The sequence below is a fragment of the Heterocephalus glaber genome, unplaced genomic scaffold (assembly GCF_053883595.1).
Source record: "Heterocephalus glaber isolate CG9 unplaced genomic scaffold, H.glaber_assembly_v1.0 deba00001451, whole genome shotgun sequence".
Classification (NCBI taxonomy): domain Eukaryota; kingdom Metazoa; phylum Chordata; class Mammalia; order Rodentia; family Bathyergidae; genus Heterocephalus; species Heterocephalus glaber.
In genome coordinates this window covers 2,151,465-2,178,939 of record NW_028258301.1, presented here as the reverse complement: position 1 = coordinate 2,178,939, position 27,475 = coordinate 2,151,465, and the positions used below count along the sequence as shown (strand labels likewise).

The 27,475-nt window shown below is 36.5% G+C and overlaps 1 protein-coding gene across 3 annotated transcripts in view; it reads right to left on the bottom strand.

Annotated features, from left to right (window-relative positions):
* The window catches only part of Faf1 (Fas associated factor 1), a 481,980-nt gene that overhangs the window by 411,543 nt on the left and 42,962 nt on the right, over positions 1-27,475 (bottom strand). For 2 of the 3 annotated variants that reach the window (XM_004869274.3, XM_021247907.2), the window contains exon 2: positions 26,897-26,965. The exons of the other annotated variant lie outside the window; for it this stretch is intronic. In XM_004869274.3, coding sequence (XP_004869331.1) covers positions 26,897-26,965 — 69 coding nt within the window. The remainder of the gene's footprint in view (positions 1-26,896; positions 26,966-27,475) is intronic. 3 annotated transcript variants of the gene reach the window in all.

Below are 27,475 nucleotides of genomic sequence, written 5' to 3'. Positions count from 1 at the left end.
CTTTCATCGCAGACTCCTGGGCCATCTGATGAGGATTCATAAGGAACACTGCCATGGGATCCTGGATTCTTCGGATCTCCAGTGCACAAACGGATCTCCTGCACTTTTCTGCATTTGACATTTGGGTATTATAAAATAATCCCATAAACTATGTGTCCTGTATTAAACCTATTCCCTTGTAAAGCCTGACTAACACAATCACTAAAACAAAGTAGGTATGATTTAGGACAAGCATGTTAAATGAGCTAATTATGGGATAAATGTTCTGGAAAAGTGTAAGTAATTTTTGTATGGTGGTACTGGGGACCGAACCGAGGGAGTGGTAGCTTTCTGAGTCAGGGCCTCACTAAATTGCACTGGCTGGCCTCAACTTTTGATTCTACTGCTCAGCATCCAGAATAGGTAGGTTTACAGGCATCTACCACTGCACCCAGCTACATAATGCAGTTTTTAATGGAAGAAGAACAAAAAAGAAAATTGAATAAGAACAATAACTAATTTGCTATATAGGCAAAAGACAGACTTAATACTTACAAAGTGATACACTGCAGGAACAAAAATATAAGCTTCCATATCAAGAAAAAATTGGTTAATAAACGTAAAGAAAATACATCTCACAGGAAACACACAGCAAATACAAAATATGTAATCATAAGATATTACTTATTACAAAGCTAAGACCAACACAGTTCATGAAACAAGACTCAACTATATAAGAGACACATTTAAGACAATGTAATTCAAAAGATTTAAAATAAAGGCATGGACAAGGGATGTCAAGTTAAAAAAAAAATACAGAGAGAGTAGGCATAGCCAACTGATCTAAAACAGAATTAAAGCCCTAAGAATGAAACACAACAAGGAAGATTACTTTTTAATGCAAAAGCTACATTTACCAATGAATCTAACACTCATGAATGTGTGTGCGTGAAGAAACTTACAAACTCAAAAAGGGAAAACTATAGAGGATTTAAACAGACACAGATAAAAATGCAGTAAAGACAGGAGAATAAATACACCACTTTCAATACAAGACAGAGCAAATGGACAAAATGTAAAAAAGGCAGAGCTCCTGGATACCAATCAGTACATCTTAGCAGATATATTAAGCTACATCCTGATAATAGCAAATGCTCTCAAAAACCAATGACATACATAGAAAAATCAATCACGGGCAGGGGATTTAGCTCAGTGGTTCCGTTGCTTGCCTTGCAAGCGCAAGGATCCGAGTTCGATCCCTGGTACCAAAAGACAAAAGAAAAATCAATCACATTATCTCACAAAAAAACAAAACTCTGAATACAACACAATAGAACCAGATGTTAGAAACAAAATACAAGTAACAAAAAAGACCTTGTATCCAGAAATTTTAAAACTAAACACATATTTTGGGCAGAGAAATAATACAAACTAAATTAGACATTTTTTTAAAGTAATGACAATGGGTGATTGGGGAGCTAGAAAGAGTGTTATCATGAAAATCAAAAGAGGAAAAGAGATTGAGGAAAAAGGTGGAGTGAAGGGGAGAGATGTTTAGTTAATGACTTTCAGTTAGTTCACTGCTTCACTAGAACCCACTGGAGTGCAAAGGTCACGTGGTACACAAATGACCCCCAAATCTAAGAAGAGACAGGTATGTACACAGAGACAAGAAGAGAGTCTTGTTTTACCAGGGCAAGAGCTTCACTAGGGTAAACAACAAATTAATGGAAAATTATAGTGCATTTGTGGGAGAGAGTGAAGGCAAATATAAGGTGGGCCTCAAGTTCTTACACACTTTTCACTCCATGAATACTCCAAACTGTTCACAGAAAAAGAAAAATGAGGGGTTGGGGGTTCTCGAGCAATTCTCCATTGACGTCAAGAATAAAGGGAGAGAACCATCAGACTCTATTAAAGGGCACAAATGGGTGCCAAGACTCTTCTACCTCCCTTATAAAACAAGACTTAACAAGGGGGAGAAGGGCAATGGGGAGTATCCATAGTATCCTATAGATGCATGAGGGTTTTTTTGTATTCCTAGAAGAAAAAGGGGGAGAAAAATATGCTAACCCAGGAAAAGGGGCAAGAAGCTAGCTCAGAACTATAACTGAAGAGAGACAGGAACTCTGAGAAGGTCATCAACCAAGGCCTGCCAATACAGTACCTGCAGAATACTGAGCTGTTTTATCAGAGCAACAGAGAATATCCTCCAGGCCCCAAGACCAGGCTAGATAGCAGAGTAATAAGTAATTCTGTAAGAGACATGCTCTTTGTGAAACACAACTGAAGAGTAAAAGCTGAGGGTAGAACACAGAATTTTTAATAAATTGTGTGTGAACACCTGTGTGTGCATGAGTGCATGCACAAATGAATGTGATAGTGTGCAACCAAATCAATCAACAACCCTAAACACAAGGATCACTAGAAGACTGTGCCAGCTCTGGTGCACTGAGCAAGGTCATGGGAGGAAATAAATTTCAAATCCAACTCAAAATTAAATCGACTCAAATTATTACACTAATAACTTAGAAGAAAGTCATGCCCACTTCCAACCACAAAATATGGTTAGCATATTCTCCACTACGCTACACAAGAATTTACAATGTACACCAGAAGGCCAGAAAAAAATACATTTGTAAGTGACAAGCTATCATTAGAAATGGACTGAAACAAGATACTGATGTACTGGGCCTGGGATTTAGCTGTGGTTTCGCCGCCTGCTGCGCAAGCACAAGGACCTGAGTTCGATCCCTGGTACCAAAAAAAACAAAAAAAACAAAAAAAAGATACTGATGTACAGAGGATTTTAGCTAACTATGATTAATATATTAAAAACTCTAATAGAAAATATAAATAACAGATAAGAACAGTAATTACAACAAACAGAAAGTATGCTTGAAATAAAAAACACAGTTGGGCATGATGGTGCACCCTGCTAACCTTGGCACTCAGAAGGATAAGGCAAGGCAGAGTTCGAGTTCAAGGCCAGCCTAGGATACATACTGAGAACTTGTCTCAAAAACCAAACAAAAAAAGAGAAAGATAAAGGATATCTTCACTAGGCTCATTAGAATTGAAACAGTCAAGGAAAGAATGAGTGAACTTTAGGGCCAGGGATTTAGCTCAGTGATGCTGCCCCCTGCCTCGCAAGTGCAAAGGTCCTGAGTTTGATCCCCAGTACCAAAGGGGGAAAAAAGAAAAGAATGAGTGAACTTTAAGACAGGTCTACAGAAATTACTCAGACTCAAACATATAACGGAAAAAAGATGGGGGAAGAGGCTTAATAGAGCTGTAGGACAAAAATCAAACTAATATATACATAGCTAGAATCTTAGGAGAAGAGAGAAAGAAAAGTATACAAAAAGTAATTACCAAAAGTTTTCAAAACTAACCACCAACTGGAGGGAGCTAGAAGTTGCACATCATATTCATATTCAAACTGCTGAAAAACAAACACAGAGAAACTTAAAAGCAAAGGATAGAAAAGACACAATACAGAAGAAAAAAATACAAGAATAACACAAAATTTCTCTCCAGAAAATACTCAAAGAGAATAAAATTATTATCTTTAAAGTGCTGGAGGGAAAAAAAAGTATCCACCCAGTGCAAAATATCTGTCAAATCTGAAGAAGCAAAAATACTTCCTCATCAAACAAAAAACTGTGAGAATATATTGATAACAAATTTACTTCATAAGAAATACTAAATGAGGGCCGGAAATGTAGCTCAGTGGCACTGCCCCTGCCTTGCAAGCACAAGGTCCTGAGTTTGAGCTCCAGTACCAAAAAAAAAAAAAAGCTAAATGAAGTAGTTTAGGCAAAAAAAAAAAAATCAAAATAAAGCATAAACAAAAACATGACACCAGATAAAAACTGAAACCTATACCAAAAAGTAAACTTGAAATGAAACAAATGAAAATATAGTAAGTTAACTTTCTCTTTCCATTTAATTGCTCAAAAAAAAATCTGACTACCTGAAGCAAAAACAGTGTTCTCGCCATAGTGAAAAGTGAAATATATGACAATAAACACACCAAAATTGGGCCGGGGATTTAGCTCAGTGGTTCCAGTGCCTGCCTCGCAAGCACAAGGTCCCGAGTTCGATCCCTGGTACCAAAAAAAAAAACACCAAAATAAATGAGAAGAACTGTAAATATAATCCTATGGGGCCACTATATGAGATAGTATATTGATACGTATTTAAATGTAGATTTAGATTAATTAAAGATTATACTGTAGATGGACACAGTGGCACATGCCTGTGATCCTAGCTACACAGGAGGATGAGGCAGGAGGATCGCAAGTTTGAGTCTAGCCTGGGCATCTTAGCAAGATCCTATCTCACAAATAACATAACATACAATACAATAAAAAACATTATGCTGTACAAACTAGGCCAACCACTAAAAAATAATTTTATAACAGATATTATGTCAAGTCAATGCCGGAGATAAAAGTAGCTGGCAAATTTAATGAAAACCAGGATAGTCGCATGGTCTCAAAATATCTCCTCACAAGATATATACTAATTACAAAAGGAAACCAGTAACATGAAGACTTCTTAACCAACTGTCAAAATTACTAGCACATGCAGTAAGATATATTCACACCACATACCTCCTTTTGCACATATATAGAGAAAATCAGATATAGTACAGTATTTTGTATAAATTCCAAGAATGTATTAACTCAATCTGTCACAAGAAAGTATCAGATAAACCCAAACTGAGAAACATGCTACAAAATTCTTAATTAGTACTCTTCAAAGAGTCAAGATCATGGAACAAGGAAAAACTGAGAAATTATCACAAAATACAAATAGCTAAGGACAGATAAAAAGTTATTACGGAGGGCCGGGCATTTAGCTCAGTGGTTCTGCCGCCTGCCTCGCAAGCGCAAGGACCCAAGTTCAATCCCCGGTACCAAAAAAAAAAAGAGAGAGAGAAAAAGTTATTATGGATTATGGATCTTAGATTAGATCTTGAACCAGAATAAGTACATTAGTAGAAAGTCTAGCAATAATCAAATAAAGTCTCTAGTTCAGTTAATAGTATTGTGCCAGGGGCCAGGGATTTAGCTCAGTGGTGCCACCGCCTGCCCCACAAGCACAAGGACCCAAGTTCAATCCCTGGTACCAAAAAAATTAGTATTGTGCCAACAGCACAATGGTACTATTATAACAGTATTATATCAAAATTACCAATAGCATTGTATCAATTATTGTACATCATTGTACTGTAGTTAATAAGATGCTTATATTAAGGGGTGTTTTGTCTGCACTATTTTACAACTCTTCTATAGTTTCTTAATATTTTTAGATATCTTCATACTCTGAACACAGTGTAATCAGTCATTATACATTTTTTTTTTTTTTGGTACCAGGGACTGAACTCAGGACCTTGCACTTGTGAGGCAGGCGGCAGAACAACTGAGCTAAATCCCCAGCCCTGCATTTTTTTTTGTCATTATACATTTTTTAATATTCATGCTCTGTGTAGTATATTAATTACCAAGAGAAAAAGAGTAAGATCTCAAAATATAATTCTAGGGGCCAGGGATTTAGCTCAGTGGGGCTGCGCCTGCCTCACAAGCGCAAGGTCCTGAGTTCAATCCTCAGTACCAAAAAAAAAAAAAAAAAAATTCTAATGTCTTGGCCTGGCCATGTTCTTAAAATATAGATCTCTGGCTATACAGACTACTGGCCTCTAGAACTACACTTCAATTTTGGCATTAAGAAAAATACAATAAAACTTGTTATTAAAAAAATCAAAATGCCAACATGTTAGTAAGATTGTGGCTTAGAGCTACTGAAATATATCTTCAAAAACATTCTACACAGCTGCTAGCCATGGATTTATTAAAGCCATCACATGAAACAGTATATACTGGGCAGGAGATTTAGCTCAGTGGTTTCGTCTCCTGCTGAGCAAGCGCAAGGACCCGAGTTCAATTTCCGATACCCAAAAAAAACCCCAAAAAACAGCTCTTATGCAAGCGTAAGGACCCGAGTTCGATCCCTGGTACCAAAAAAAAGAAATAGTATATACTTATCAAAAAAGCTCTTCCTTACACACCCTAGCTGCAAATCATTTCAATCCTTTCAACAACTACACATCTTTAAATGTAGGGGTGTAGGGTGTGTGTGTGTGTGTGTGTGTGTGTGTGTGTGTGTGTGTGTGTGTGTGTTGGGGTGAGAAAAGATAACAAGGTAGAAAAGGCTAAGTATTAAAAGAATACTAGCAAAATAAGGAAAACAGTTTCAGAGACAGAGATCTTACTGAGAGAAGGGGCTGTGCTATAGTTTGGATCTGGAATGTCCCACAAAGACCAATGTGTTAAAAGGCTTGGTTTCTGGCATGGCTTCATTAGGAAGTGACAAAACATTTAAAAAGTGGGGCCTACAGAGAGTTCTTTGGGCCACTGGGGGCAATGCCCTTGAAAGGGCTAGTGGGACCCAAGCCCCTTCATCCTCCTCACATTTTCATATTCCAGGCATAAAGTGAGCAGTTTTGCTCTACAGTGCACTCCCACCATGATGTGCTATCTAACCACAGGCCCAAAACCATGGGCCCAATTGATTATGGAGTAAAACCTCCAAGGTAAATGTTTTCTCTTTATAAGATGACTGCCTCAGGCTTTTGTCACAGTGATAGAAAGTTAGCTGGCACAAGCTGTCAGGAAACAAAGGGTTAAGCCTTAAAGTGAGTCTAAAAGTATAAAATATGGATAGTCAGTAAGAAATAGAGAAGGAGAATCCATATGAGATATATAAAAGCAAAAGCTTAGAGGTAGAAATATATATACGGCATACTTGAGATTATACGTTACTTTAGCTGGATTATAAAGACATACATGCCCCAGAGTTATGAAAAGTCATTGTTTTGGGGTTTTTTTGGTACCGGGGATCAAACTTGGATCCTTGTGCTTGAGCAGCAGGCAGCAAAACCACAGAGCCAAATCCCTGGCCCTCTTTGGGGGGGGGGGGGCCGGGGGGGGCGGGTACCAGGGATCAAACTCGGGTCCTTCCACTTGCAAGGCAGGTGGAGGAACCACTGAGCTAAATCCCCAGCCTGAAAAGTCATTGTTGATGAAAAGGCATGGTTAAATGATAAAAGGCTTTCAACATTAAGGAAGAAGGCCCAAACTCAGTAATAAGAGTTATTCAAATAAGAACCCCACTATTAGGGCCGGGGATGCAGTTCAGTGGTGCCGCACCTGCCCGGCAAGTGCAAAGTCCTGAGTTTGATCCTCAGAGAGGGGGGAAAAAAACCAAGAACCCCACTATTGAGTTTTATGTAACTAAAATGGATAAATACAAAGAATAGTTAATCTTACAATACTTTAGTATCTGAAAAACTATGAAACTATGTCTACCATTATATTATTACTATGCAGAGATTTTAAGCTTGACTTCTCATTAAGGAAATGGTAAGTATATATTTGAGAGAAACTGAGTAGAGGTATAACAGATTAAATATTTAGATGAGTACTTAAAATATAAAAATTTACTAAAACATCAGCCTAGCATAGTGGTGTGCACCTGAAATCCCAGCTACTCATGAGGGTAAGAAAGGAAGATTGCCAAGTTCAAGGCCAGTATGGGCAACTCAGCAAGACCCTGACACCAAATTTAAAAAATAAGGGCTGGGGAGATGGCTCAGTAGTATAGCACTTGCCTAGCATGTGCAAGGCCCCAGGTTTTACTCCCACTACCAAGGAGAAAAACAAAACAAAAATATAAAGTTAATTAAAATACGAAACAAATAAAATCAAAAATATTCAACCATTAAATATGAAAAATGGGGCTGGGGATTTAGCTCAGTGGTGCCGCCACCTGCCTCACAGGTGCAAGATCCCGAGTTTGATCCCCAGTACCAAAAGAAAAAAAAAGAAAAATGAGAACCTGATATTGGTAGGAAATATAAATTTTATAGATAAATACCAGTTTTTGTACATTAATATCTTACTTAAATATATATAACTATGGACAAATTTTTTTAATTTTATTGGCACTAAGTATCAATTTTTCAAAAATTGGCACCAAACATATAAAGAATTATAAACAGGAATTTTAACTACCATATTATATTTTATTTTCCAAGCACATACTGATTTATGTCAGTTGATCCTTGAAACTAGCAGAAGTATTGCCAAGCCATCACATTTACATGTGTGCTAAACCACTGACTCTGCTACATTTATATTTTGTTTAAACCACTTCCAGTAATAGAAATAAGTTAGTTAAATTAAATATCACAGGGCAACCTGTTAGAAATAAATTGATTTTTTAAATCAAGTTAGCCTGTAGGTCAGCAAGCTTTAAAAAATATCAAGTACATGGGCTGGGGATTTAGTTCAGTGGTTCTGGCTCCTGCCTCACAAGCTCAAGGTCCCGAGTTTGATCCCCAGGACCAAAAAAATACAGTAGTGTAAATATATATATATATATCAAGTGCACAATGCAACTGATATGAACAATTTTTAAAATGACTTAAACACTTTCTCTTAGTCAACTCATAAGTAGTAAATACCAATTCTTTCAAACAGCATAAAGTCTTTAGTTTTCCAGCAGAATTGAATCCCTACTATTTCATTTAAGTAGTTTTAACTATATTCTATACCAAATTTTAGATAAGTAGTGGCAGAACTCAAAAAACAGTAAATAACATTTGTCCCTGTGATGAATTAGTTCCAGGAAACACCTCACCCCCACAGATACCAAAATATATTATACTTTCATAAAACGTATGTACATCCTCCCATATACTTTAAATCATCTCTATATTATAGTACATAATAGTCTATTTTATATAAAATGGTATGTAAATACACTGTACTATGCACATTTAGAAGAGAAGCACTTTTTTCCACCAAATATTTTTAATCCACAGTTCATTGAATTCATAGATTCAGAACACACAGATATGGAGGGCTATGTGCACAAATATGATACATTTGCATTTGCATCAAATTTCCAAGCTGCATTTAACAATGCACCTCATTTTCTTAATATACTACATTTTTATTGGGTCTTAAAGCTTCTGTGCATTTACCTAACAAGGGTCTTACAAAAAAAGATGTTTAGTTCATCATAAGTAAATTCTAGAACAAAATTATATTTAAAAGAAAGGTGATAAACATCTGATGCAAAATCCAATAGAACAATAAACAGAAAGTCAAGTTACGTTAAGAGAAAAGATTATAGGCTTTGATCAGTTTGTTAATGTGACCAAAGTGAACTTTATATAACAACTTGAGTTTTCCTGTAAAATCAGGAAACAATTTTTTCATAGCTATTGAATTTTCTTTAAATAGCAAAAAAATTTTTGTCATTTTTAGTTTTCTTTGGAGAAGCTGAACTATTTTAAAAAATGGTCAAATATGCTAGATTATATAACAAGCTTTCATTATGGGAAAAAAACTTTTATGAGATGCCTAGAAAAAATACAAAGGAAAGATCTGTGAAAAGTATTGCTAAAAAAAGTCACAATAACTGGAGACCACATAAATTTTACTAACAAAATACTGAAACCACCCCTATCCTATTCCTTAAGTGTCTAGTAATCTCTCCCTCTTTCTTCAGACTCATTTGCCAGGTAAGGAAAATCAACATCTTTAAGAGTCAGAGAAGTCTTAAAAACAAAAACTTTCAAACACCCAAGCAACAGAACAGGCCTAGAGATAAGCTTGCTAATAATAAAATCAGTCAAATAAGCATTTATTAAGCAACTACTTGTACCATGTGCCAAAGACAAAATTAGTAAGAAATAGTTCCTTTCCTCTAGAATTTATTTGAAAATAAAGCAAATACCATCACTGTGTGACTGCAGCAAAACCTTTCACTTAACAATTTGAAGTAAGATGTGACTTGGTAGGAAGAAATAATCCAGAGACAAATAACACTGGATAAGAAAAAATCTGGGGAAAAGATTTTTACAATCTTTTAAATTGTGATTTTAAAGCTATGAAAATTCCTTTTGGACTGACTGACCTATATTCAAAAGCACTTTTACTGTTTAAAAGATACATGAGCTTTAACAGCTTAATTAATTTTTTTTGATCCTCAGTTCCTCATCTATAAAGATTAATACTATATTACCTATACAAGTTGTAGACTGCTATTAAGGATTAAATGAAATAATACACATAAATCACTTGACTTGATATCTAGAAAAAAGTAGGCCCTCAAGAAAACGAGAAACAGAGGCAGCATGAGTGTCAGGTTAAAACTAAGAAACTGAGTAATTCTGTAAATAACAGCTTATGGTCCCTTCAAGGCAAATGAAATGAAGGCTGTAGTGAAGGAAGAGAAACTGATATGATGAAATACTCCCTCACAACTTCTCTTTTGTCATAGCAAGCATCTATGCAAATATAAACCAGTGTCTAAAAGCCATTGATGAAGGGCAGTTTTCAAAGCTTGGCTCCTTTCTGATGAGCACAGAGACTCATTATGTCACTGGTTAGACTATTCATTCATAAAACTGCAGGTGTTCATACCACTGATAAAGTAGAAAGGCAGTGCACATTCGAGGACTCTATAACCACATCCTGAGCAGGGGAGTGGAGAAACTGTTGTAGAGAATTTTAGGATAATCATTAAGACATGTTTCTTCAAAAGAGAAACTTGGTGGGATGGAAAATATCTCAAAGAACATTGATGAGATGGGACAGATTATGTGCATAATTTTCCTTGGTTTTGACTCTTTGGTGTATATTACTTTACTATAAAATTCTATTAGTACAAAACTGTCTTTTAGAACCTAAAATTCAGTGGCAATACAGAAATATATATAGCTAATTTGTTTCATTTTTGTCTTAGATTGGAACACATAATTAAGTATAAATATAAGCACTCTGAATAGAGTTTTTCTTCTATAAATCAGCAGTGTCAGCACAGGCAGCAAACTAGAGCAGAAATTGAGTGCAAAGTTCAAAAATCATTTCCTAAGAGCATAGATGACGTTAATGTTTACTTTCACTTTATTTCCCTTAGCTCTAGGTTTTCAATTATATGTCGAATATCACTCCCTGGACCTGCTAGAGCTTATTTGAAATTTTAATTTATTAAAGGAGTTTCATTTATAAATAACAGATCATTCCTGAAACAACAGGCAGAGCATTTTCTCCTGCCATTATCTACATTATAAAATTGTTTAGCTTTCTGGCACTGCCATATTCAAGATTAAATGTGAAGAGGCCCCAGGTCACTTAGGCTCTGTCACTGCTGTGAACTGCACAGGCCATAGGATCCAAAAGGGAGGACCTGCGCCACCTCCGATGTCAGAAATGGCAAGCCGAGACATCATGGCAGTCCAGAGGAAGCAGCACTCACAGGTCACTCTAGATACTCATCCAAGTTACTAGGTATGTGGCTGTGCCAAGTGGTAGCAAGTCCAAATATGGAAATGCAACCTGAACTAGTGAACAGGTAAAATATAGAAATACAGGTAGCAAGAGTAAGAAATAAAGCTGCAGCTCTAATAACACTGCTCACAACAAAGGCTGGAAGACTGCACCATTTTGTAAAACACTCAAAGTCCTCCAGGGAAAGAAGCCATGGAGGCAGCTCACGCTTGGCGCTCAACCTAGCCATCACCACCCTCAATGCCAGGCAAGTGGAAAACAGAGCCTGGAGACTGAGATATTCACACAAGAGGCCCTTCCTTATGTCAGGACAGGAAAGAAACACGGAGGACTACCGAGGACTACTAGTTGTTACTGTCAGGCTGGACAGTCAGGCTTGGGCTTTCATCTCCCCAGTCCTAGGCACTGAAGAGAGGGTGCAAACTAGAAAGAGAAACTCCAGGGACTAAGGCAGATTTACAATAGGAAAGCTCCAGGAGTGGTGAGAGACAGTCCTAAGAGTCCTGTTTTGGGCGATTGTCACCAAGGCACTGGGTGTGACAGAAAGCGCAAGCCAAAGGAAAACCTGGAGACCAATGGCAACTGACACCCATAAGTATCTTGTAAGCATCAATGGCTGAGAGTCTACCACATAGGTGTCAGCTAGGGCTGTCCCTTTCCCAGCCCTAAACCCCAGTGAAACGACATCATACCCAGGAGCCCAGAGTGCCAGAAATGCAGAGGAGGGTGTATGGTCTAGAAGCCCATGACCAAGGCACACCAGAGAGAGAGCTCAAGGGCCTTACCATGGTCCCTCAGTATACCAGAGGTTACTAGACGTGGTATGAGGAAGGAGGATTGTTGCAAGCTAAAGGCCAGCCTGGACTACAGGGTAACCTTCAGGGCCAGCTTGGACTACATGGCAAGACCCCATTTCAAAAGAATAAAACACAAAACAAAAGACAATACCATTGACAAACAGCTCTGGGATTCAATAGCAGGACAATTATCCTCTTTTAGTTTTTAAATATATATAGGCTTTTTTCTTTATCTCCCTTCTATTTTGCTTATTTATCTACATTTTTTTTATATACTAAAGTTTAGACTTGTATATGTATGTATAGGCATAGCTATGTGTATTAGTTTTCTGCTTTAGCTCCATATAATGTTATGTTGAATAGTCAAATTTCCACACTAAAAATTGCTCATAGGGTATCTAACCTCGTCTGACAGCTCAACAATTGGGAACAATTTCCTTATTCTCTCACCTCCCACTTATACTTTCTTTCTTCACTTTCTCTATATCCCTTCATACATCTACCTTAAACTATCTGCTCTTTATATATCTACTTTAAATTATCTTTTCCTCTCCTCTAGCATTAATGTGTAATTTTCCCTAGCCTAGTATATTTTATTTCTCTCTGTCTTTTCCATGAGTAGCAAAGCAGTAAAGATATTTTTAAACAACATCTTATTTGCCTGGTTATATGTACAGTTAGCTTCTCAAGTGTGACATTACAGGTAGTTACCCCTCCTCTCAAAGCAGTGGTAGGATCTAGAGCAGACTGATCACCCAGAACAGACTGAGTGGAAACTTTCACTTGAAGACTCAACCCAGGATACATCACAAAAAGAAAGTCACTTACTAAAAAGATCCTCGTGTGACAACAGAAGAGACAGTACATCCAACTAATCTATAAACCTCATCACAGAAACACAAGTAAAATGAGAAAATAAGGCAACGAGATGCCTCCAAAAATACACAACTCCCCAAAAGCTAATCCCAGATACTGAAGAGGATGAAATTCAGAAAAAGAATTTTTAAAGCTGGTAATTTAAAAGATCAATGAGACACATGCAGCTGAATGAGTCAAGAACTCAAAATAATCAATGAGCTAAAAGAAGACATAAATAGGAAGCCAAGTGACTTAAAGAAAACAATGTAAGATAAGAAATACCATTTCAGTCAAGAGAAGTTCTGAAAAAGAACCAAGCATAACTCTTGAAAATGAAAAACTCAGTAAGTCAAAGAAAATAATTAAAAGTTTTGGCAGTGGACAAGAGCAATTAGAAGAAAGAATATCAGGGCTTGAAGACAAGGTAGAGAGGTACCAGATTATTCAGAGCTTCAAACAAAAAGAATAAAAGACAGCAAACAAGCCAAGTGCTATGTTTATATCTTGATGTCCCCTCAAAACATCATGCCCTCATAGGTGGGGCTTTCCAAGGTGATCAGATCACTGGTGAGTGTGAAACTCATCAGTGGATTTATTCCATTGATAAGTTTATAGCTAAATGTGATAATGGAAAGTAAAGCCTGGTCAATGGAGGTAAGTCACTAGGGGTGCGGCCTGGAAGGGTCTAGCTCCCTCCCTCTTCCCTTGATCTCCATGCCATGAGCTATTTCTCTTCTGTCATGTCTCTATGCCATGCAACCCTGACTTGCAGTCAGACAGCTATGGACTGAAGCTTCTACAAAGTGTGAGCCAAAACAAAACTTTCCTCCTAACAACTGTGGGTACGGAGCATTGTGTCTCAGTGATGAGAGATATTAACTAAGATACCAGGTACAGGTACCCCAGGTACACCAGGTGGTGCACACCTGTAATTCCAGCACTCTTGAGAGGCTGAGGCAGGAAAATTATAAGTTCAAGCCCAACCCAGGCAACTTAGCAAGTCCTTGTCTCAAAAAAAAAAAAAGTTGGGTTGTAGCTCAATATGAAGGTCAGAGATTTAAACAACAGTACATGTACATACGTACATACACATGCACACACACACACACATACACACACACAATTATTCATAAACTCCTGGATAAATCTAAAAGAAAAACTCTTAAGGCTCAGTTGCCTATAAGAGGGGAAGGATAATGGCATTTTTAAAAAAATCTATTCACTCAAATTATTGCTGAAAACTTTCCAAACATGGGAAATAAAAACTCAAGAAGGCATTTAGAACATCAAGTAGACACAATGAGAAAAGAACTTCTCCATGACACTCACAGTCAGAATATCAAAAATTCAGAATAAAATAAGAATATGAAAAACTATTAGAGAGAAGTACCAAATCATTTATGAGGGCAATCCAAACAGAGTAACTGAAGATCTCTCAACAGAAACCTTAAAAGCCAAGAAGACATGGAGTGAAGTTTTTTAAGCCCTGTAAGAAAATAATTGTCGGGCCAGTGATTTAACCTCAGTGTTTCTGCCACCTGCCTCACAAGCTCAAAGTCCAGAGTTTAATCCCTGGTACAAAAAAAAAAAAAGAAAGAAAGAAAGAAAATAATTGTCCACCCATATTACTATATCCTGAAAGGATATACTTCAAAGTCAAATGAAAAATAAAAACTTTCCATGAGAAGGAAAAAACTAAAGAAATTCATGACTAGCAAGCAAGCAGGACAGAAAATACTAAAGGTAATGGTGAAGAGATTTAAGAACAACCACCACCATGAGGCCAAAGAAAAGAAATCTCACATGGAAACTAGTTAAATGAATGAGAAACAGAAATGAATCAAACATATGATAAAAACAAAATAACAGAAATTAGTACATAACCTTCAATAGTAACACTTAATGTATGTGGTCTTAAGTCTCCAATTAAAAAACAGACTGGCAGGGGCCAGGTATTTAGCTCAGTGGTTCTGCCGCCTGCCCCATAAGCACAAGGTCCCAAGTTCAATCCCCTGTACCAAAAAAAACACAGACTGGCAGATTGGATTAAAAAAAACAACAACAGGATCCATCTATATGTTGCTGGCAACAGATGTACTTCATGAGCAAGGACATATACAGACTGAAAGTGAAAGGATGAAAAATGACATTCCAAGCAGATAGAGCTGGAAAGCAAGCAACAATAGCTATACGTATATTCAACAAAGTTAACTTCAGATCAAAACTGATTAGAAAAGGCAAAGAAGGTTACTGTATATTGAAAAATACAACAATTCACCAAGAAGAGATAACAAATATAAATACATGCACTGAATGGTGGTACCCACAATTTCATAAAACAAACACTACTTGACATAAAAGGACTTATAGACACCAATATGATCACTGTACAAGACTTCAATAACCCAGTATCACAAATTGCCAAATGGAAAAAAATGAGTTGAATTACACTACAGATCAAATGGATTTAACAGATTTCTACAGAGCAGTTGGTCCAACATCAGCGCAATACACATACTTTTCAGGAGCCCATTTTTTTAGGCCAATAAAGCAAGTCTCAATAAATACAAAAGAACTAAAATAATCTCCTGCATCCTATCAGATCACTGTGAAATGAAACTAAAAATCAGTGGCAAAAGAAACCACAGAAACTACACAAACACATAGAGATTGAATAATATACTTAAATGAGTCTCTGAAGAAATCAGGAGAAAATTATGCAATGATGGAACACAATACTGTATATCAAAACCTATGAGACATAATGAAAGTAGTTCTAAGAAGGAGGTTTATAACTATGAATGCCTACATTAGAAAAATAGAATGATCTCAAATAATTTCGTGATACACCTATACAAGGTCTAAGAAAAACAAGAACAAACCAAACCCAAAACCAATATAAGGAAAGAAATATAAAGTTCACAATGGAAATTAATGAAATTGATACTAAAAAACAATATGAATGATCAATGAATCAAAGAGTTGGTTCTTTTAAAAGATTAAAAAAAATAAACCTCAAGCCAAATTTACAAAAAGAAAGAAAAAAAACCCAAATTAATAAAATTAGAGACAAAAAGAGCAAAACTGAATCAGACACCACTGAAATCCAGTGGATTCTTAGAAATTATGTTTAAAACTTATATTCCAATAAATCTAGGAATCTAGAAGAAATGTATAAATTCCTAGACACAGTCAACCTACAAAATGGAACCAAGATGATAAAAAATTAAACAAATCAATTAAAATGATAAATAGGGGCCGGAGATTTAGCTCAGTGGTTTCGCCGCCTGCTGCGCAAGCACAAGGACCTGAGTTCAATCCCCAGTACCAAAAAAAAAATGATACAGAAATGAAAACTCTACCAACTAAGAAAAGCCCATGATCAAACGGATTTGCTGCTGAATGTTACCAATGGAGAATATCAAAGCTTCTTAAGCTTCTCCATGTAATGAAAAGGGAAGGAATGCTTCCAAATTCATGCTATGAAGCCACTATGACCCTAATACTAATACCAGATAAGAAATCAACTAAAAAAGAAAACTGCAGATTAATATTCTGGTTTTTTTCCTTTACTCTATATTTTGTCAGTTCATAGGTTATGTAGCATCTTTTTTAAAATTAATTTTTACTGATATATCCTTGCCATGCATAATGATCATATTCATCATAGGTAATTTGTACCTGTACATAATGTATCAATTCTTTTTTACCCCATTCCCCTCCTCTCCCTTCAACCTTTCTTCCCCTCAACATTTACAAATACTGTTTCTATTGCTTTCCTTCTATTCTTTTTTTATTCCTATTTCCCTCTTTCCCTCCACCCCCCTTCCCATTTGAACATTTTCTTTCTATCTTCCAAAATCTATCCTCCATTTTGCTCTGTATTTACCCTTTGGGCTTCTCACACAAGAAAAACAATGTGATATTTAAAATGTTGTCCAATTTATCTTAAAATTATGTTCTTGGGGCCAGGGATTTAGCTCAGTGGTTTCGCCACCTACTGCGCAAGCGCAAGGACCCGAGTTCAAGCCCCGGTACCAAAAAAAAAAAAAAATTAGGTTCTCAAGGTGCACCCATTTACCTAAAAAATGTTTCACATTTATCCTTCTTTATGGCAGAGTATATAAAAACACATTTTCTTAATCCATTCATTTGCTGATGAGATCAATATTCTTGAATGGAAAGACATCCTTGTTCATGGATCAGAAGAAGCAATATTGTAAAAATGGCCATATTATCAAAACTGTTTATAGTTCAATGCAATCCCTATTAAAATATCAGTATCATACTTCACAGATCTAGAAAAACAAAATATCCTGCAAATCATATGACATCAGAAAAGACCCGGAATAGACAAAGCAATCCTGAGCAAAAAGACCAACAAGGAGACATCACAACACTGGATTTCAAGCTGTATTACAAAGCCAAACTAACAAAAACAATATGTTACTAGCACAAAAACAGATATGTAAACCAATGGAATAGAACAAAGACACAGAAACAAATCCACACACCCACAGCCATCTGATTTTTGGCAAGAGGGCTAAAAACACATACAGGAGAAAAGATAGAGTCTTCATGGTATTAAGAAAACTAGTTAACTATGTGCAGAAAATTGAAGCTAGATCCCTATCTCTCAACCTGTACTAAAACCAAATAAAAGTGAATCAAAGACACAGATATAAAATCAGAAACTTGGCAAGTGCTGGAAGATAACATAGGGCTATGTGGCAAACCTATAGCAGGCTGTTTGTATCACTGAAAGCTCTAGAAGATTTTCCATCACAACCCATAGGGGAAACACTTGAAACCATAGGCACAGGCACCTAAATAGGACTCCAAAAGCACAGGAATTAATATCAATAATCAATGAGTGGAATAACATTAAATTTACAAGCTTCTGCTCATGTAAAGAAAACAATTAACAATTAACAGAACAAAGAGACAACCCAATGAATGGGAGGAAATTTTTTTGCTAGCTACTCTTCTGATAGAGGATTAGTATCTATATTAAAAAACTAAAAAAAAAATCAACAAGGAGGTAAATGAACTGAACAGGCACAAATGTAAATCAAAACTATATTGAGATTCCATCTCACCCTAGTCAGAATGGCTATCATCAAGAATACAAACACACACACACACACACACACACACACACACACTCTCACACACAATCAATTCTAATGAGTATTGGGGTAGTGAGAGAAACCTCCACACTGGTGGGAATGTGAGCTAATACAGCCACTATGAAAATAAGTATGGAGAGTTCTCAAAAAACTAAACATAGAAACACTATTTAATCCAGCTATACCACTCTTGGATAATGTCCCAAAAGAAGTAAAGGCTGCATACTATAGCGTTAAATGCATATCCATGTTTATAGCAATTTATGACAGCTAAGCTATGGAAATAACTTAGATGTCTGTCAACAGATGAATGGATAAAGAATGTGTAAGATAGACAGATACATTGATAGATAGATAGACATATTATTCAGCCATAAAGAAGAATGAAATCGTATCATTTGCAAAAACATGGGTGGAAATAAAGATCATGTTAAGTGAAATAAACCAATTCAGAAAATTAAATATCACATGTTTTCTCTTATAGGAAAACCAACCAAACAAATAAATAAATGAGAGATGATAGGAAACTAGGAGGTAGACTTTTGGAAATGGAGAAGGGGAAGAGAGGAGAGAAATGGGAGTAGGGGTTAATGGTATAGAAAAAGATCAAGATACGTTAAATGCATGTACCAATTTACCATAATGAACCTTACTACTCTGTATTACTAACATGCACTGATTTTTAAAAATATAAAAATGAATAATAAAAAAAGTTGTCTAAAAAATTAAAAAGATATCCATATGTAAACTTACAAAGTTCTTTCAAAATGTTTGCTTACAATAGCATTCATAGGGAATGTGTATCATATAATCTTCACAAAAATTAGGACATAACAGATCCTTCATAAACACTCAGCATGTAAGTACATGCCTATAATCTCAGCTAGTAAGGAGGCTGAGGCAAGAGACTTCCAAATTTGAGGTCAGTCTGGGTAACTTAAATGAGAACCTGTCTCAAAACAAAAGAATAAAAAAGGCTGGGGATGTAGCTCAGTGCTAGAGTAAGTACTTGCCTAACATGCATGAGGCCCTGGCTTCAATCTCCAGAATCACAAAGGAGAGATAAAAGGGAGAAAGAGAAGAAGGGAGGGAGGGAGAAAGGCAAGACAAAAGAGAGAGAGGGAAAGAGAGACAGACTGAGTATAATCTGGTCCAAACCCTTGTGTAACATGAGGAAGTTAAGTAACACAGTTAAGAGATCCAGAGAAGTAACTTGGACAAATTCAGTAAGTTAATGAAAAGAGATGTGAAAAGCCAGGGCTCTTGAGTCAAGATTAGTGCAATGTTTTTACCTCTATAGGTGGCTGTCTAACACTGTGATTACACAAAGCACATAGCTTTATATTTTCCCCTACCTAAACCAAATTCTTCTACACCAAAAATAGAAATGGAGTACTGCGTCAGTTCTGGAGCAAGACTACAATTTGTAACTATCGTGTAGCACAATTCCATGTAAGAAGGTACGCCTGGCTGGGCATGGTGGCACATGCTTGTAATCCCATCACTCAGGAGGCTGAGGCAGGAGATCACTGCAAGTTCAAGGCCAGTGTGGTCTACATAGTGAGTTCAAGGATATCTGAACTGCATAATGAGACCCTGTCTCAAAAAAAAAAAAAGGCAGTCCTTAGTCCTTAGTTAAAACTGTGGGACCTGGAAGGAAGCTCCCCCGCTGCCATCCCAGGCTCCTAGGGCCAAGAAGGTGAGCCGGTCCCAGCACCCGGAAGGAAGCTCCCCGCCTCCATCCCAGGCTCCCAGGGCAGTGAAGCTCAGCTGGTCCCAGCACCCAAAAGGAAGCTCCCCGCCTCCATCCCAGGCTCCCAGGGCAGAGAAGCTCAGCGGGTTCCAGCACCCAGAAGGAAGCTCTCCACCTCCATCCCAGGCTCCTAGGGCAGTGAAGCTCAGTGGGTCCCAGCACACGGAAGGAAGCTCCCCACCTCCATCTCAGGCTCCTAGGGCAGTGAAGCTCAGCCGGTCCCAGCACCCGGAAGAAAGCTCCCCTGTTGCCATCCCAAGCTCCTAGGGCACAGAAGGTGAGCCACGTGGGTGCCAGAAGCACCCCCCCACACACCGTGGAAATGAGAAGACACATAAACAAGCCTCAAAAACAGACTTCCAGATCACCTACAGCAACCCCAAAGGGAAACAAGATGGAACACTCTGATACTCAACCACCTGGACCCACTGAACTGGCAACAAAAGAGGATCTGGGAAAAAGGAAATCAGAAATAATTACTCACATAACAGCAAAGATTTTGCTCATGGTGCAAGACATGATTAATAAATCTACAGAGGACACAGATTAAAAAATAGAGGATCTGAGGAACATGATGGAATCCCAACATAGGAAACAAATGGAATCCATAAAACACATACAAACAGATTTCCAAGAGATTAAAAACTCCATAGAAAGTCTGCGCAGTAGAATGAACCAATGTGAGGATAGAATCTCAGATACAGAAGATAAGATTGCAATTAGTGACCAGGAAAAGAAAAACTGTTTTAAAATTGTAAGGGAACATGAGAAATCAATCCAGCAGCTGCTAGACGATGCAAAGAAGAATAACATAAGACTGATTGAAGTCAATGAAGAAACAGGAGACAGTGCAGATGACATAAAAAAACTGCTCACAGAAGTGATGGCAGAAAACTTCCCTAGGAGGGGAAAAGAACTTGACATACAGATAAGTGAGGCATATAGGACTCCAGCTAACCTTAATCAAAAAAAATCTACACATAGGCATATAATAGTTAGGATTCCAGAAATCCAACAGGAGAATAAAATTCTATAAGCAGTGAGAGAAAAGAAACAAATCACATACAAAGGAAAGCCCATCAGAATCACAGCAGACTTCTCAATGCAAACCCTCAAGGCAAGAAGAGCTTGGAGTGATGGATTTCAAGCCCTAAAGGAAAACAGCCTCCAACCCAGACTGATGTTCCCTGCAAAACTATCTTTCAAAATTGATGGAGAAATAAGATGCTTTCATGATAAAGAGCACCTCAGGAACTTCATGAATACCAAACAGGCACTCCAAAAAATTTTAGACAATACCCTAGGAAAACACAATGAGGATCACAACTCTAGGAAACCCAGCAGAATGAATCCATTGGGCGTGACAAATTAAATGCAAAGGGGGAGAATCCAACAAAAAGAAAAGGTCATGACAAGGCTTTTAAAACTTTTGACTTCATCTCCCTAATGAGTGTATAATTCAATTTTATTATTGTACTGATTAATATTTTTCTGATTCTAGAATTGCACACCATTCCTTGTGCTATACTAGCTATTTATCATCTTATGTCTACATTTTAATTGGGTTGTCTATTAATGAGCTCTAAGAATTCTTTATATATTCTGCTCATAGGTTACATGCATTGTAAATATGGTCTGTTTAAGGACTACTTTTCATTTTAATGATGTCATTTAAAGTTCTAAATTTTGATGCAATCTCATTTGTTAATTTTTTTCTTTTATACATCATGGTTTTTGTATCCTAGGTAGTTCTTGCCTACCCTGAATTCATAAATATTTTCCCTTATAATTTCTTCTTAAAGTTTTATACTTTTAGGCTTTCTTATTTAGGTTCATAGATCCCTTCAAGTTATTTTCATGTATGGAAAAAAAGGGTTGAGGTTAATTTTTTATATACAGATACCAGGTGTTCTGGTGCCGTTTGCTGAAGACACTATCTCTTCCTCGGCTCTTGAATCGAGTTTATATTCTATAAAATGCTAATGTTAAATAATCTTTCAAAACTCAGTGGACCATGTATGTGTGGTTGTATTTCTAGATTCTCTGTTTTATTCAAATGATCTATATATCTTTCCTTACACCAACACTGCCTTGATTACTGTAGCTTTAGAGGAGGTCTTAAGATTGGGTGCTAAACGTCTTCCAACACTGTTTTTGTTTTTGTTTTTGTTTTTGGCTTTTCTGGGTCCTTTGTACTCATACATAACTTTTAAATTTCAATATCCAGTTCTTCATTTATAGCACGTATACACAGACCTGAATTTTTATATATACCTTGTGTTTTCTAATCCTGCTAAATTCGAGTATGGTTTCTAGGGGCTCCTAGAGATTTCTTGGTATTTTCTCCATGGATGATCATTTCATCTACATGTAGAGATTTTGCTTCTGCCGTGCCAATCCTATCCTGGTTGTGTCATTTTATTGCCAGACTGTTTTGGTTTGGACCTGTTTCAGGGTCTGGTGGACAGATGAGGAGTGGGTATGTATGCCCTTGTTCCCCACTTTGGGGAGAAAGCATTGTATCATCTCCATTCATGGAAGGAGTTTTTGTCGGAAGTATGGAGTGCATGTCTTTGATCTGTTGGGAAGGTTCTGCTCTGCTTCTAGTCTCCTGATGGCTTTTGCCATGGGCAGGTGTAGAATTTGGTCCAATACTCTTTCTCCAACTAGTGACGGGATCATGTGGCTTTCTCCTTTCCTCTGTTGAAATGATTGCTTTTGGGGGTAGGTCTTCCAGTGCTGGACCAACACTGCCATCCCTATGATGGAACCACTTTCTGCATGCTGCCAGATCTGACTTCTAAGAGTTTGTTTTGTTGGACAAATTTCTATCTATGTTCATGCTTTTTTCTTCTGTTGTCTTTGTCCAGTTTTAGGGTTAGCACAATGTTGATTTCCTAAAATGAGGGGAGAAGTGTTCCTTCTTTTTTCAGCTTTAATTGTTTGATATAGTTTATCAGTTAGAATGTTTATGAGCCTGCTGTTGTCCTGTAGGTGGGTTTTCAAGCTAGGAATGTACTTTCTTTGATGGGTGCTATTCAAATTTTATATTTCCTCCAGAGTTAGTTTCATTGATTTGTCTTCTAGGTTAATTCTTGGAAGTTGTCAAATTTATTTCAAAAAAGATTTTTGTGGTATGCTTTCTGTGTCCTTTTGAATTCTGTAGAATCTGTGGTAATGTCTCCTGGATCTTAATATTGTAATTTAAAAGATGTATGACTGATGTTGTGTAGCGGGAGGAGGAGGTCTAAGAGAGCGGGGGAATTGGGAGGGGTGGGGGAAGGGAGGGAGGGGTGGGGGAAGGGAGGGAGGGGAGAAGAAAAAATGTGAGAGGAGGAAAGGGATGGATGCAGGGTCTTTGTGGATGGGGGGATGGGGGGGAGGGCAGGGGGGGAGTGGGAACCAGGAGACTCATGTGGTGGTGCAGGATCCCAGTGATGAATGTAACTGTGTTGCATACCTGGGATGTACCAATAAAGTTAATGGGGAAAAAAAAAAAAAGAATGGAATAGGACAGAGAGTCAAGGTACCAAGAACATACAACGGTAAAAGATAGTTCCTTCAATAAATGGTGCTTGGAAAACTTAATCTGTACATTACAGAAGAACAAGAATGGGAATATCTTACCATTATATAAGAATCAACTAAAAATAGGTAAAAAGACCTAAGTGTTAAACCTGAAATTATAAAACTAATAAAAGACAATAAAGAAAAAAATAAATAAATAAAACTGTGGGACAAGAATCTCAATAAATAAAAGGCCTATAAAATGCAAAGCAAAGATAACAGTAATTTAGAAGCACAAAATATAATGTACAGGCAAAATAGAGACTACTGTATAAAAAGTTCCATAAAAGTTTTGACAAGCTAATGTGCTATTTAAAATATGTTTCTTGGGTTGGGGATTTAGCTCAGTGGTGTCGCTGCCTGTTTCGCAAGTGCAAGGTCCCAAGTTCAAACCCTGGTACCAAAAAAAATGTTTTTTTCTTCAACATTTGTTGTTGCTGTCTGAATCAAATTCTCACTACATAGTCTACGTTTCCCTAACTATGAAGCCCAGCTATCCTCAAATTCATAATCCTTCTGCCCCTGCCTCCTTCTGACTTGCTGGGATTACAAGCATGCACCACTATACCCAGTTTAAGTTTCATTTTTAAAAACACTGTAACATAATATGATGTATGAAAACAGGAGAAATGAAAAAAATACGAGCAAAACAGTTTTAAAGCACAACAAATCTTTATTGTGAATAAAAGTGAGGTATTTGCAAAGAAAGGCCAGCTGGGAGATATATTTCAAAAGAAAGCCAAGTTGAAGGTTATGAAAGATAGCTTAATGCTTTTGCCTACCCTGATGTGAGACTGCATTTCAAGTAACTCAGAAATAATTAGAGAGGAGGTTATCATTCAGTTATTCAATACTATATGGGGAAATTCATGGTCTGTTTTAACTTTCAAAACTAATGAGCAGGAACTAGTAGGAAGAAGCTAAATAAAGAATTTACATCTAACTCCCCAACTGGTAATTCCCACATGATAGACTTGTAGTTTATTATTCTTAATCTACAATCTTCCTTTTTTCTATCCTTTATCCCTCTCATCAGAACCAAACTCCCAAATTACCTCCAAAATATACAAACTAAATAAAGCAATGCACTTGCTATTGCAAAATTAAGTTCCAGGACAAGAAGCTTTGTAAACATTACTACAAGTAAGTTGCTGTCTCTTCCTCCCATTCTTAACATGGAAATCATGAAGTCATGATGATCTCACCTAATACCATGTATTGGTGGCATACAGCACAGTTGTTAAAAGCATGGATTTAGAGCTAGTCTATACAAATATTTCTAAATTTTCTTAAGTGCCAAAATGCAAACATAAAAAAGCAATAGTATAACAAAAAAGACCATTTCAAAAGTGTACCTAGTTGGTGGGCCAAGGATTTAGCTCAGTGGCTCCACCACTTGCCTCGCAAGCACAAGGTCCCAAGTTCGAGCCCCAGTACCAAAAAAAAAAAAAAACCAAAAAGTGTACCTAGTTGGTAAAAAATTAAGTTAGTCAAACTATCCTGGAAGCAGGTTTGGCTTGAATTATCTAAAATACTAAATTATCTAAAATATTAAAATCTAAAATACTATCTAAATATTTATGTAATTTGACTCACAAGTTCAACTGCAAATTTAATTTATTCAGGTTCTTCTAAGAAAATAATAGGTTAAATATGCAGTAAATATGCAAGAGTGTTCTCTACAATAATGTCTATAATAGCAAACTATTGCAAAAATCTTACATGTTCAATGACATGAGAACGGTTGATAAAATTATACAACTATAAAGTGAAATACTGCATAAATTTTTTTTTTTTGGGTACCGGGTATCAAACTCGGGACCTTGCTCTTGCAACGCAGGTGGCAGCACCACTGAGCTAAATCCCCGGCCCCTGCACAAACTATTTTAAAATGATGAACACCCATATTTAGATAGGAAAAGATCCATGATATGTTAAGTGAAAAAATAAGACTTAAAAACTGTATAACATAATCTCATTTGTATTAAAATAAGTTTAATATGATAATTATAGAAGAATATACTCTGGAAAAACAGACCTAAAAATTCAAAACAAGTATCTCTGAGTGATGGGACAAAGGTCATTTCAGGTTGTTACCCTTATTTGAATTGCTTGGGACCTGGAGCACTTTCAGATATCAGATTGTCCGATTCTGGGATTTTTCCATAGACTTTTTGGTTGAGCATCCCTAATCTAAAAATCTGAAATCCAAAAGGTTCCAAAATCCAAAACTTTTTCCTGTCATGTGGGCACTCAAATCTTAAAGTATTTTAGATTTGAGGTTTTTTGATTAGGGATGCTCAACCTATAATATGTTTTTCTTTCTAAAATTTTACTTTCTAATTTTATTACATAGACTTCTTTTTTTTTTTTTTTTTGGTACTGGGGATCAAACTAGGGTCCTTGCGCTTGCGCAGCAGGCACCGAAACCAATGAGCTAAATCCCCGGGCCCTTCTAATTTTATTACAATGAGCATTATTACTTTTATAAGCTGAAAATCTTTTTACATTAAAAAAAAGTAATAGTCACAGATCTCCACAAAGGACACAGATAATAACTAAGAACCATGTAAGTACATGTTACATATGTATACATACCTACATATCTAATTTCACCTCTGTATGTATATATTTTAAATTTTGACTTTTGAAAATTAGCACTTCTTTAAAACTGTAATTTTAACTTTCTTTAGCATTTCAAAGGCATCAAAGGATATCTGTGTCATCCTAACACAACCAGTATTTCTCCAATATAATTTATTCTTAGTTTGCTTTGCAACAGATGAATGTTTAGTACTATGCTGTGCTTTCCCTTTTCAGTTACTGCCAAAAAGAAAAAAAATACATTAAACAACTTTTATGATAAATTGCATCAAATTCATAGGTAGAATCAGTGACAGTCCCAGGAAGTAAGGGGAAAATATTGAATAGAATTACTAAGGCAAGTCCGACTTTTCTCTCCTTTCAAGCATCTCCACCAAAATACTACATGGGAAAATAAATCATAATACATAATAAAATAAGAGAACAATTTTTTAAAATCATTTTAATTTTCTAAGTATTCATAATAATTTAATATTGAACTAAATATGACTCCATATTAAAGATATGACAATTAAGATTTTATTCATTCACATAGATGGACTATGGTACACTGAGCCATCTGCAAGGTTTATTAAAGACATTGAAGAATTCTTAAAATTTGGGCCGGAGGGCCGGGGATTTAGCTCAGTGGTTTTGCCGCCTGCTGCACAAGCTCAAGGACCCGAGTTCGATCCCTAGTACCAAAAAAAGAAATTTGGGCCAGAGATTTAGCTCAGTGGTTCTGCCACCTGCCTCCCAAGTGCAAGGACCTGAGTTCAATGGCCGGTACCAAAAAAAAAAAAAAAAAAAAAACGAATTCATAAAATTTGAATATGGATCAGAAAATTAAAAAGTACTTACCACTAAATCCCAATTATTTTGTTCAAGCAACGTAATAGCTTCATCAATGTTCTCAATCCCAGTACATGCCTGAAAGCAAAATAAATAAATATTTTAGATATAATTTTAGAAATGGATAGGTTAATTAGACTTAAAAATGTTGCCGGGTGTGGTGCCATACCCCTGTAATCCCAACACTTAGGAGGCTGAGGCAGGAGGATCACAAATTCGAGGCCAGCCCTGGACTATATAGTGAGTTCAAGGCCAGCCTGAACTCTATAGTGAGGCTCTGTCTCAGAAAACCAAACAAAAGGGAAGCAGCATTATATGTAATTTAAGCTCAAATAGGTATAAAATAAAACCAAGACACTAAACGACTAACACATCTAAGCATTGTATAGACAGGGTTCGAAAATTGTTAATTATAAAGTAAATTTACATTATACATATTTTATTATTGCAAAGTAAAAGGCAATGGAAACAATTATAAAGAGTATGTTTAAATACTGAGATTTGGAGCTTAGGATAATCTCTAGATCTCTAATTGCATAGAACAATTTTATTAAAAAGTTTATAACAGACAACTACATCTAACTGAAC